Raw genomic sequence first — 13,892 nt, 5'->3', positions numbered from 1 at the left:
CAGACTGCAATCATACTAGTTTCTGGATCGTATTTTGAAAAGTTGTAGGATTAATTCCCAATGTCAGTGTTCTGTCGCGCGCTGGGCTTGAAATAAATTGCCTTTAAAACAGGACGTATAACTTTAGCCCAGTGGGAAGCCAGGGGGCCCGAAGAGAAATCCGTAAGGATTTTCACTATAAACAGTCTTTAGAGGACTTGTGAAATATAACAAAGTCTTTTATTGGTGAACAATCAACAGAAACCTTTTGTCTTCAAAAGTTTAAACAAATGCTTCCAGGCTTTTGTGCAACTGGTGGCTTCTGTTACTTTATTCTAAAAGAAAATCCCTTTCCAAACTTCTCCCAGGCTGACTGCGAACCTAAACCTAACTGATGTGGGTGCCACTACTGGGTTGAACTGTGTCTCAAAACCGAGTGGACCTACCAGTAGGCCTATAGTCACTTAGCTGGAGTTCTTGATGTTTAAAGCTGTTATTCCCTCCAAAATTCCTCAGGGCTGTAAGGCTGTTTCCCTGGGAACCTTTGGGAATCTTTAGATGCTCTTAAGACTGTTCTCCCCCAGGAAGTCTTAAGGGTTGAAGCCTTTGTACAGAAGTCTGTATACGTCCTGTACATTGACTTTCCTTGCTGAAACTGACTGAAAATGGCTCCCTTCCCTTCTCAATTGTCCTGAACAGGGGGCGGAACCAAACTTAACGATGATGGACAGGGGGCCTGCCCTATAACTGCAAACTTTAACAGGAAGCCACCCTTCTGCAGAATCCCAAGCCTTGGGCTGCAAGCAAACACTTAATACAAGGCAAATAAAGTGGGAGCTTCTGGTACAGCTGTACTAGCACAGTCAGACAAAGCTATGATACCATAATTTTAGAATTCATAGATACGGAATTCATGGAAAAGAATCAACACTATTCACATTTTGTATTTATTGTTTTTATTTCGTACAAAAAGACAATATCATATTAATAAAATACAAACACTTTGGGTGATTATCCAGCTTTTCCCCCTGCCTCATAGAGATCAAACCAGCCAATGAGCGAAACAAAAAAAGAAAGAAAAGCAAACATTTTAAAGGTAACAATTTGGCCAGAGCTGTAAAATAATGCTGCACCAATTAAATTACACCAAAATATATTATTATACCTTTGAAATGGCTTTCAGACCAATAAATTAAAAAAAAACCCCAACAAATTCAAATTTTAAAAGTCAGCTTTGAAATTAAAAAAAACCTTCCCAAATTAAATAAGAAAAATACATAACACTAATAATAATAACAATGTGCAGTCAAGTGTTCTGCTTCTTCTAGGAATGATAACATGCCAGTAAATCCCTACAGAACATTTTTTTTTCCAGTTTGGCAGCAATCAATCATTCATTCACATTTGTACTCAACACGGCAGGCTTGGGCATCAGCCTAGGTAGAGCTCAGTCTGGGAATGATTCTTGCAAATTCCCTCTCCTTCATTACATACATCAATTAAATGTTTACATGAATTTCGTGGACAGGCAGTATAAATCAGCATATTTTTGCTGAAAACAAGCTCCATTGCGGCAACTTTAGGGAGCAAGGCTTGCAAATCCCTGATTCAAAACATTCCCTGTATGCTGATGCAAAGTATATCCAAATCACTGAACGATCCATTTCCCCAAACTCAAAAAATGCTCCAAAAAAGGCACAGCAAATCTTTAAACAGCTGTACTCCTCTGAGGCTGTCATCCTATGCTCACCTACTTGGGAGTAAGCCTCAGCATATTCAGTACAACCTATTTCTGAGTAAATATGCTTTAGGACTGGACTGCTTAGAGTATGCAGTGCAGGTCCATGAAATGTATAACACTGGGCATTAGATTGTCTCAGATATCAAGTAGTATTTCCTTGCTGTGGGAAAATTGCCGTCAAATCTGTTAAATGTGGTGATATGGATTTGGTGAGTATTATTCAGTGCCATTTTTGATCAAAGTTGTATTATTAATAAGCAACTGGAAGAATCATTATTGGGAACTAGAACTAACTAGCCTACCTGTAATAGTGCAGTGAAAGTGACCTTATGTGAAATCAGCCACCTGGACATAATTTTGAGAAATATAAAACCACACATTCTTCTAGTTTGGAGATCTTCGTGTTTGCTTTGGAATATCTTCAATTTGGCACTAGTTTCCTGAGATTCTGGAGCCACAATCAGGTGGACCAAATTCTGTTCTCAACTAAAATCATGATGTTGGCACAGGTTAAACCTAAGAACAGAGTCTTGGTCTATTACTTATAGTCAGATGTGACTACTGACTTGAAGCTGCAAACAAGGTGATGTGACCTTAATAATTCAACTCTATTGGAACTAAATAGCTGTTTACAGGAACAACTGTGAACCAAGGTAAGCCAAGTGATTCTGAATAGCCCAGACCTATCAAACACATAGTGCCTATTTAAAAGGAGGCTTACATTCACACAATCCAGCAGACCCAATGGTGGTACCTTTATGGGAGTTGAAGCCTTTTAATAGCAGTATTTAAATAATATCCATCAGACATGTCTCCTGTCTTCTCTCATTTGACCCCACTGGCTATGTAGTATCCACAATACATATACATTCTTAAACTAAAGTCCTCATCAAGTCAATTATCTTCTTCTTCATGAACCATGTTCCTTCCCTTCCCTTCCCTCACAATTTACTTAGTGACAAGGGCTCTGGAAATCTGTGCTTAGGCTCCTGTTAGTGGTAATTGTAAAACTCAAATTCTATAGCTGAACGATCTACAATTCTATTATATCAATTGCATAAGTCAAAGTATAGCATATGTTTTCTTAATCTTCATGGTGCATACAATTTGCAAAGATGAACAAGTGCCTCAGCCTCGACATTTCTTCTTCCAGGGACAACTGTCTAGTCAGCTTTTTGAGATATGCAGGAAGGTCTTCAGTGCATTTTCTCAACTCTCTTGATTGATTCTAGCTTTTCTGTGGACTGCATACATAATGTATTAGAAGTAGTTACTGGCAAGGAGATATAAGCTCTGACTGATACTATTTAGGTTTTCTATTTCCTTGCATATTGACATCTTGTCCTTACTTTGTTTTAAAGTATCAATTGCTCCTTGTAGCATGGTGTTTTGGTCTGACCTGTTCAGCTATATTTAACTTCTTCCTGTATTATTTTGATTCTGAAAATCTATATCTATATAAAATATGTATGTGTGTATGTGGCTGGGGTGCCCACTTCCACAGACAGGTTCCTGCTTCCACAAGCAGCTTTAACCCACAGTGCTGAGGAGCCACCCAAAGCCCTCCCTCCAATGACATTTCAGATTATAGCAAGCACCACAAACATCTAGTCCAACCTATGCCAATGTCCTCCCCAAACACCATACTGCCCACCAAAAGGAATGCTTTCATTCGGGGAAAATTTCATCGTAGATTTTACGTGTTTCCTCCACCACATACATCCCAGTGTTTCCGATTCTCTCCATTGGTGTGGAATTTGCATGATCCTGCCCACTGCCTTTTTAACCCCCATGACCTAAGAAAAATGTTGGAGAGGTTTGGGGGGATCTGGACCTAACTTGACACACTGAACCCCCATGACCAACAAAAATACAGGAAATAATAACCCAGGCAATGCCAGGTACACAAGCTAGTACTAAATATTTTTCAACCTTGTTCTCCAGCCTGCCTAGTAGGAAATGGGCAAGGGGGCAGAAATGCAAGGAAGATATAGAATATAGACTAATGCCAAGAATTCAAGGTATTCCTGAAAGGAATAGAGCACAATTCTTTAGCAGAACAATGACTGTACATAATTTGGAAAGGGAATATTTGGATTGTGTCTACAGTTCAGTGGAAATTACAAATGCACTGGTAACAAGACTATAAAGAAATGGCATATGCAATGAAGTTTAAATTCAAGCTCCCTAAAACATAGTGAAAAGTCATGATTCCATTGAGATGACCACTTCTCTTCAATTTGGAGTCTGGAATCTGTTGCTGTCTCCCTTCTCTTCCTTCCTGATTGCATTCATCTGATCCTGGGTAACAAACCTGCTGCTACAAATGGGGGTTCTCCGGGATCTGAATCAACAGTGAAGGAACAGAAACGAAGTCTTTTGAGGACTTGATTGCCACCACTCAGCGGGCCAGGTAAGACGACGATCAGAAGGGGCGAAACGGGTACCCATTGAAAGAAACGACCCGGCTGATCCTCGCCTTCCCTGCCCTTTAGACTGGGGTATATTGAGACTGGGGTATATTGATTCCACGGCACAGGTAAAGGAAAAGGCTAGCCTTAAAGGAACAGGAAAAGGAGGTACATGGGAAGTACCTGGGGAATATTTCACTGTGTGATTACTGCAGAAATCAAGTGAAAACCCCTCGAGTGACGTTTTCGCACAGAAATCGCACTCACAGGTTAAAGGAACACACTTTCAAGGGAAAGTGATAAGGTTGTTTTGTGTGTGTATTTTGGTTTATGAAATATTGTGTTGTTGCTTCTTTGCTTCTGTATTTTCCATTCTTTATGCTTTCTGTGCTTAATACTTTGTTTTAAAAAGAAAAAAAAAAGGAGAAAAATGGGTGGTATACCAAGTAAAAAGTCTTTAACTGCTCTTGAATGCATGGTGGAGAATTTCTCAAAATTTAAGGAATTAACTCAAACACCAGGATGTAATAGCCCCCAGAAATTGAGATCTCTTTGTGAACTAGACTGGGTGCAATTTAATACCGGGTGGCCAGGTGAAGGAAGTTATGATTTAAAAGATATCAGAACAGTTGTGAGAATAACAGCAGAGGTTCATCCGGATCAATTTCCATATGCAGAGGCATGGGAAAATGCTATCATTACACAGCCCGCATGGTTAAAGAAATGTCAAAATGAAGAATGTGCTGTTTTTGTAGCTTTAACTAATTTGAAAAAGCCTCAGGCAGATAAAAAGAAAAGAAGATTTGGAATTTTTCCTTGTCCTGAGGAAGAAGTGAGTAACCCTCCTCCTTATGTTCCTATGTACCCACAGTTAAAAGCCATTGACAATAAAAGGGCAACTTTGGTTCCTCAGGCAACTTCTTTAACCACACCAAAAGCTTCTGATACCTCTCCTGGGGAATCTAAAAAGTCACCTTTAATAGATCTAGCATCTGCAAGCAGATGGCTTCAGAATATAACAGAAGAATTTTTGCGAGATAGTCCCATAGCTGGAAGAACTAGAAGCCATAGTAATCCAAACCCAAAGATTGCTTTTCAATTGCCTTTAAGATCAATGGTCCAATATGTACAAGAGATAGATAACAAAGGAGAATTAACCCTAACTCCAAAAACCACTTACCAGCATGTGCCTTTTACCACTTCAGATTTGTTAAATTGGAAGTCTAATAATCCTCCTTACACTGAAAACCCTCAGCCACTTATAAATTTGTGTGAAACAATAATGGCTAGCCACCAGCCAGATTGGGCAGATTGCCAACAGCTATTGCAGGCTCTCTTCACATCTGAAGAGCAAAGAAGAATCCTTAATCAAGGAACCCAACTAGCACAGATATATGCTGCTGAAAAGACAAGTTATAATCCCGTTGAATGGGCTGCAGGGGCATTTCCTTTGACAAATCCAAACTGGGATCCTAATATAAGCCGAGAGATGGAATATATAGTCAGATACAGGGAATTTTTAATGGAAGCTTTGAAGAAGGGACCCCAAAAGGTGATCAACCTCAAGAAGATACAGGAAGTAATGCAAGGAAAAGATGAAAGTCCAGGTGCTTATTTAGAGAGATTATTGGAAGCTTACCGAAAGTATAGTCCCTATGATCCTGAATCAAAAGATGGATCTGCATTATTAAATACTTCATTTGTTACTCAATCAGCCCCAGACATCCGTAGAAAGTTGCAGAAGCAAGATGGGTTTGCAGGGATGAATCTGTCCCAGTTAATTGAAATAGCTACCAAAGTATTCATCCATAGGGACGAAGCAGAAAAAAGAGAGAGAAAGAAAATAAGAGAGGAGGATCATAAGATTTTTTTGAACCTTCTAGATGAAAGAGATAAATTGAAAGAATCTGAAAGTGGAAACAGAAGGAAAAGAGGAATGTGGCAGAAGGAAAGAAGAGGAGGACGAGGGATGCCCCTGGGAAGACACCAGTGTGCCATTTGTCGTCAAGAAGGTCATTGGAAGAACGAGTGCCCATCTGCTCAAGGAACGGTAGGAATACAAAGGGGAATGCCATCCCAGAGAGGACATTGGAGAGGAAGAGGCCGGGGAGGAGGCCACCAAGGGGGATATGCTAACCTGGTTCCTGGGGCTAGATATGGAGAAAAAAGAGAAGAAGAATTTGTTGGGATGGTTGGATTAGGAGAAGACTGGACGGAATAGGACAGACCGGCCCCCTTATGCCTAGGCCCGGGGGAGCCACTGGTCAAAATGAATGTTGAGGGCCAGGAAATGACTTTTCTAGTAGATACGGGAGCTGACCACTCTGTGGTAACCAAGCCAGTGGCCCCTGAAAATGGACTAGAACTTAATGTGGTTGGAGCCACCGGTCAAAGACAAAGTTATCCTATGTTACAAAGCAGAAAATGTGATTTAGCAAACCAACAAGTGATGCATGAATTCTTATATATACCTGAATGCCCAATCTCTTTATTAGGAAGAGATTTGCTTTGCAAAATGAGAGCAATATTAGCATTTGAAGACAATGGGACAATGGAAATGACTGTTAGAAAGGGACTTTATACTTTGATTTGTCCTATGTCAGAGGAATGGAGAATATTTACTGTTTGTGAGGAAAGTACTGAAGAATGGAAGAGATATGGAGTTCCAGGTGTATGGGCAGAAGACAATCCACCTGGCTTGGCCCGGTGTGTTCCACCTGTACAGATAGAAGTAAAACCAGGGATGGGACCTGTGGCTATTCGACAATATCCCATACCTCGAAAAGCTGTAGAAGGGATCAATTTGCATCTGAGCAAGTTACTTGAATATGGGATCCTAAGAGAATGTAGGTCTCCTTGGAACACCCCTCTTTTACCATTACAAAAGCCAGGAACACAAGACTTTCGTCCGGTGCAGGATTTAAGAGCTATAAATCAAGTTACAGTGACCATACATCCTGTAGTGCCCAATCCATATGTACTTTTAAGTTTAATACCAGCAGCTGCTACCCATTTTACAGTCCTGGATTTGAAAGATGCATTTTTTTGTATACGCCTTGAAACCAATAGTCAGCCCATTTTTGCTTTTCAATGGGAAAACCCTACAACCGGAGCAAAAGTCCAATATACTTGGACTCGTTTGCCTCAAGGTTTTAAGAACAGCCCGACGATATTTGGAACTGCATTGGCTCAGGATTTACAAGGGTTCCCATCTGACCCTAAAAATAGGGTGCTTTTACAATATGTGGATGATCTTCTTTTGGCAGCCACGTCACAAGAAGAGTGTTACAGGGCGACTAAGGAACTATTACATCTACTTTATGAAAAAGGATACAAGGTTTCTAAAAAGAAGGCCCAGCTGTGTAAAACTGATGTCAAATATTTGGGTTTTCGTGTGTCACAAGGAAAGAGACAATTAGAAATTGAAAGGAAACAAGCAGTTTGTGCCATCCCCACCCCCACCAGTAGGCGTCAAGTGCGAGAATTCTTGGGGAGTGCGGGGTTTTGCAGAATTTGGATACCGAACTTTGCTATCATGGCAAGACCTCTTTATGAAGCTACAAAGGGGGGTGAAAAGGAACCATTTAATTGGACCCCCGAATGCGCCCAAGCATTTGCCCAGTTAAAACAAGCTCTGGTGCAAGCACCTGCATTGGGCCTGCCAGATTTGGAGAAGCCATTTACCCTTTATGTTGGTGAACGAGATGGAATAGCAGTGGGGGTGCTTACCCAGCTACTAGGAACATGGGCAAGACCAGTAGCCTACTTGTCCAAACAAATAGACAAGGTAGCAAAGGGTTGGCCATCTTGTCTGCGTGCTGTAGCTGCTACGGCCTTGCTGACTCAAGAAGCTGATAAGTTGACTTTAGGACAAGAATTGGTAGTTATGGTTCCTCACTCAGTAACAGCTATTATGGAATATAGAGGACATTATTGGTTCACAAATAGCCGTATGTTGAAATATCAGACCTTGTTATGTGAGAACCCTCGAATCAAGTTACAGGTTTGCAGTACATTAAATCCTGCTTCACTCCTGCCTATTGAAGGAGAATTACTTCAACATAATTGTTTGGAAACTATGGATGAGATATATTCCAGTAGGCCTGACCTAAAAGATCAACCTTGGCCTAAGGCGGATGCTACTCTTTTTACAGATGGAAGCAGTTTTGTTGAAAATGGACAAAGGTATGCTGGATATGCTGTAGTAACTGCAACCACTGTGTGGGAAGCAGAACCACTTCCTCTAAACACCTCAGCTCAAAAGGCAGAACTGATAGCCCTAATTAGAGCTCTTGAATTGTCAGAAGGAAAAACAGTCAACATTTATACAGATTCAAAATATGCATTTACTACTCTGCATGCACATGGAGCTTTATATAAAGAAAAGGGTCTATTAAATTCTGCTGGGAAAGAAATACGACATAGTGAGACCATTCTGAGATTGTTAGATGCTGTCTGGATTCCTGCTAAAGTAGCAGTGATGCATTGTAAAGGACATCAATATGGCGAGGATCCTGTGACCTTTGGAAACCGATATGCTGACACTACCGCAAAGGCCGCGGCCCGGAAGGGACGAGGACAAGAGCCGGTCATGGCCCCTTTGCAGGTAAGAGACTGGTTAAGGAAAGATGACTTGTTATATACTCCAGAGGAAGAACAATGGGCCCAGCGTGAGAAAGCTGTAAGGAAAAATGGATGGTTGGTGTTGCCTGACCAGAGGCTGTTTGTACCCAGACAGATAGCTTGGGAAATGATTAAGGAGGCACACCAGGAAACCCATATGGGAAAAACAGCTTTGGCCTCACTAATGGGACGACAACTTTACATAAATGGGCTCACTGCCCTAACAGGAATAGCCTCAGCCAGATGTCATATTTGTGCTGAAAATAACCCCAGAACAGGACCACTGCCACCTCCAGGGGTTCAATATCAAGGAAATACACCTTTTGAATCTTTAGTAGTAGATTTCACTGAAATGCCAAAGTGTGGGCCTCATAAGTATTTGCTTGTGTTTGTATGTACTCATTCTGGATGGCCTGAAGCATATCCAACTAGAACTGAAAAGGCGGCTGAAGTGTCAAGGGCACTTCTTAGAGACATCATCCCAAGATATGGGATTCCTTTGCACATTGGTTCAGATAATGGACCAGCTTTTGTATCAGAAGTCTTACAGTCCTTGGTCCAACTATTGGGGACGAAATGGAAGTTGCATTGTGCATATCGACCTCAGAGCTCAGGAAAAGTAGAAAGGATGAATCAAACTCTAAAAGGAAAATTATCAAAAATGTGTCAAGAGACTCGCTTGCCATGGACTAGGTTACTGCCTATAGCCTTGCTCCATATTAGATGTACTCCTACTAAGTTTTTGGGCCTGTCCCCGTTTGAACTTATGTATGGAAGACCTCCCCTTGGATTGAGGCATCTTCAAGGAGATATTAATCAATTGGGACAGCAAGCATTAAAAAGGGATGTTCAAGCATTAGGGCTGGCCATAGCCCAACTTCAACAATACACTGAAGAACTAAGACCACCTTGGCCAGCTACTCCTTTACACTCCTTCCGCCCGGGGGACTCAGTGCTGATTAAGGATTGGAGACTAGAACCGTTAAGACCAAAATGGAAAGGGCCTTTTACTGTCTTGCTTTCAACTCCCACAGCTGTCAAAGTGGAAGGAATCAAAGCCTGGATCCATTACACCAGAATAAAAAAGGCACCACCTGAGTGGACTGCGACTCCTGAACAGAAAGATCTCCTGAGACTTCATACCGTCAAACCAACAGCGCCATGAGACCCAGAAAGAGGACTACGGCTCTGGTTTTGACCACATACCTGGAAGCTGGTCAAATAAATCAGACAGAAGATTGAGGAGCACTGTGGAAGTGCCGACGTGTATGGGACATTCTTCAATAATTGTGATAAATGATTCTGTTTGATTGTGTTAAAATTATTGTTATTCTTTTCTTGCTTTAAAATAAGGATCTGACATCCTGAGTTTGCGATGCTACTGTGGAACATTCGCTCGCAAAAAGGGGGGAATGTGGTGGCTGTATGAAGAAAAATAATGAGAAGTGAGGGGTTACCTGTCTGAGAAGGAAAGTAGAATCTTTGGTAGAAGAGAAAACGACAGATGGCATAAAGGACAGGAGGCTGAAGGGACCTAATCTTGTGTCAATATTTGAATAGGCCAGGAGCTATTTGTGGAAGGTCAAAAATGTTGGGGCCAAGTACAAAGTTAATGATTATTAACCCAGGGAGAAGCGAACATCTGAAGATATGGTATAACAGCGCCACCTCCTGTCTGGTTGATGTAAATAGCAGGCAATTAAATACACCTTTTAAATGGAGCAATTGAAAAAACTAATATATTATGAATGTATTGTGAATGTATTATGGGGGAAATTAAGGAGAATTAATAAGGAAAATGCTTGTTTTGGATAAATTGAAGAGATATATATGAAGACATATGTATGAAGAGAAATATATGAAATGATGATTCATTCTAAAGATTATGTAAGTCCTCTGGGAATGTAGTCAGCTGATGGAAGGGAAAATAGTGGATCTTGCCAACAAATGTTCTTGGCTGCGATTCCTCGAGGACAAACGGATGTTGATTAGATTGTGTAAATGTCAGGATTTTTCTGCGCATGTGTAACCCTGAGAATCATGCTATAAATGCTGGAGCAAATCTGACTTCCAGTGTGTGTCAGATATTGTATTCTGAACACCCAATCAGGCCTGATTGAATAAAAAGCCTGGAATCTGTTGCTGTCTCCCTTCTCTTCCTTCCTGATTGCATTCATCTGATCCTGGGTAACAAACCTGCTGCTACAATATTCTGGGGTTTGTTTGCTATGCAGACTTCCAGAGCCCTTGTTTGATTCCCTTTACTTGGAAAAACCTTCCTTACCCTCACCTTTTCATTAGTTTACTACATTGCTATGTCTTTCTAGCCTAACTTCTATACAAACACTTCCCACTGAAATCCTAAATGCTTTTCACAAGGCAGCTATAATTGAAAATACCAATCTTCAGCTGGTGCAGCATGTATTCATCCATAGGCCTTCTGCTGCATATTTATATCTCTGGATCATGGCGTCATTTGGCAGGGAATCTGAAAATATAATTAACTTGAGCATAGGGATGTTAACAAATCCACCTGCAAATAATATTTAAAACTTAACTTCTGTTTTTTTTCCCCTTTAGAACGATTCTTTAAAAAAAACTTTTAGCATTATAGCTTTTCCAGTGGTTAGTTACCTTCCCTAATATAAATACATGTACTCTTTTTTCCAGTTTACATTTTGTCTAGCCTCATCTTACAGCCACTGGAATATGATCTTTTTCTGTCTGCCAGATTCCAGAGGTTTTGCTTCATGCATTATTGTAACTTCTTTGGACATTAGGTAGTATTTTGATTACATGAGCTATAAGGTTGCATAATGAGCATGAGATGAATTTTTCCTTAACATAACTGGAGGATTTCTGCTCAGCCTGTCTGTTCCATGTCACTTCAATGATGATATAACTGTCAGCATATGGATAATTGAGCCAACTCCATCATAAAGGTACCTCAAACCCTTCCTATCCGGCCTTCCTATCTCCTATCTGCTAGTTAAGTTTGTTACAGATCTCCAGAGCTTTCTTGTAGACCTGAGTGACATCATCCATGTCTGTAAGGAGGGAAAAACTGCTGTCGCCTGTCCGATTCCGATAGCGCTTCAGGTACTGCGGTCGTGAGCGGTTTTGGAGTCCCTGGAAATCTTGAATCTGGAGGAAATTTTCAGCTGACACACAGCTCCTGATCCTAAGCCTGTTTTCTTGAAAGTCCACCAAGTCAAAAGAGTCACTGGACAGAATGCTGTCGTCACTAATCACACTAGAAGGACGGCTGTAACTTCGAGATAATCCTTCACCAGGCAGGACTGGCCCCTCCATGGCTTCCAGTGTTGGCGTATCAGGACTGATCAAAGCTGAATCTGTGCTGCTGGTTGAATATTTGCTGCTGTGTTTTAAGATGCCCTTGCGCCTGTAGGAATGGCTGTGAGACTCTATCCGTAAAGTTTCAATGATGCCTGGAGATGTGTCCCCATTTGCTGCTTCCTCACCATGGTCCAAGAGTTCGGAAGATTCACTCCGTTCTGGAGATGAATAGTAGCCAGACTCTCTTTGCTGAGTTTTCTTGAGGATTCCTTTTTTTGGCATTAAGGAAGACTGCTTAACACTGTATTTCCCTGTTACCTCCCCTTCCACAATGTTCTTAATGGACGCTCCTGCCCGACATAACTCCTGCTCCAATTTAAACGTGGAGGGCAAACCTGGACTGACTACTCCTTCAATGAATCCTGCACTGTGAGACCGATGTTCACTATTGCTCCTTTTTTTCAAGATGCCTTTGGGCCTCTTGGAGTTTAACTTGCATGCATTTTCAACTCCTCCTTCCTGGATAGACTGTGCAATGTCATTTTCCTTCTTTGATTTTTTCAGGGACCGCTGTCTCTCTAGCATGACCTCAGATCCCTTTGGTTTGGAAAGGCACTTCATTTTGGTATCAGTGTCTGGCTGGAGGCCACTTGAACGATGATGCCAGTCTATGAACCTAGACAGCAGGGGGGATTCGGAGTCTTGGAGGGCATCACAATCACAAACACTGCTTTTATAGCCCCAGTTAACCCACCAATGGTTGGCTATGTCTTCAATGGTTGCTCTGCGTTCAGGATTCACCATCAGCATCCATCTGATCAGACCACGAGCATCTAGTGACAAAGAATACCAGTTTAAATCATTGTATCCTTTAAAAAAATAACTGTAATTATAAATTAATACTATGAAAAGAGACAAGGCACTCCAGTAATGCAATAGATATAAAGAAGCACATATGTATGCTAAGGTAAAGGTTTTCCCCTGACATTAAGTCCAGTCGTGTCCGACTCTGGGGGTTGGTGCTCATCTCCATTTCTAAGCCAAAGAGCTGGCGTTGTCCATAGACACCTCCAAGGTCATGTGGCCGGTATGACTGCATGGAGCGCCATTACCTTCCCACTGGAGCAGTACCTATTTATCTACTCACATGTGCATGTTTCCAAAATGCTAGATTGGCAGAAGCTGGAGCTAACAGCGGGAGCTCACACTGCTCCCTGGATTCGAACCTGCAACCTTTCAGTCAGCAAGTTCAGCAGCTCAGTGCTTTAACCCACTGCGGGGGCTATTCCCTTACAAAAGCATTGTGATGAAATGCTTTCTGTTTCTGTAACCCATCACAGTTTACTCATTATTTCCAAAGTGGGGTAGTGGTGAACATTTTTCCGTATTTAAAGATACATGTGTTCATATGTGTGTTACTAATGCATTACCCTAATCCCCAGTGAGAATATTACAATACAGAACTGTTAACACCAGTGCTTTAGATACTTTATATAACAGTTCGAAGCTCTGAATAAGCCAGATTTAAGGAGAATTCAGAGTCAAGAGTTTTCTCTGATATCCAGATGTTGAATGGAACACTGTTCCATTCTGTCATGTAAATTCCCACTTGCAGTGAGAAGGAGTATAGACCAAATCAGGAATTTTTCAAGGTTTGTGGATCATTTGCTTTTCATACTTCTCAAAATTTTGGCTTAGTGCAACTGAAACTTGGCTCAATATAATTTTGGGTTCAAAAAAGTTCAAAATGTTTATAACAATGCATAAAATGCATATTTTAGAATAAAATGCACATAAAATGTATATATTTAGAGTAAAAAGCATGAAACTGTGTACTTTGT

At 41.1% G+C, this 13,892-nt stretch overlaps 1 protein-coding gene across 1 annotated transcript in view; it reads right to left on the bottom strand.

Moving 5' to 3' along the window:
• Nucleotides 1–912: 912 nt before the first annotated feature.
• The window catches only part of NUAK1 (NUAK family kinase 1), a 76,361-nt gene continuing 63,381 nt past the window's right edge, over nt 913–13,892 (bottom strand). Inside the window, exons 7-8 of the mRNA XM_067469224.1 lie at nt 10,961–12,884; nt 913–3,967 (exon numbers count right to left, since the gene is read on the bottom strand). Of these exons, the coding sequence (XP_067325325.1) occupies nt 11,740–12,884 (1,145 nt within the window). The 3' untranslated portion in view covers nt 913–3,967; nt 10,961–11,739. The remainder of the gene's footprint in view (nt 3,968–10,960; nt 12,885–13,892) is intronic.

Source organism: Anolis sagrei, chromosome 5, assembly GCF_037176765.1.
Source record: "Anolis sagrei isolate rAnoSag1 chromosome 5, rAnoSag1.mat, whole genome shotgun sequence".
NCBI lineage: Eukaryota > Metazoa > Chordata > Lepidosauria > Squamata > Dactyloidae > Anolis > Anolis sagrei.
Note: the sequence above shows the minus strand (reverse complement) of the source record. Positions and strands in the feature narration are given on the sequence as shown.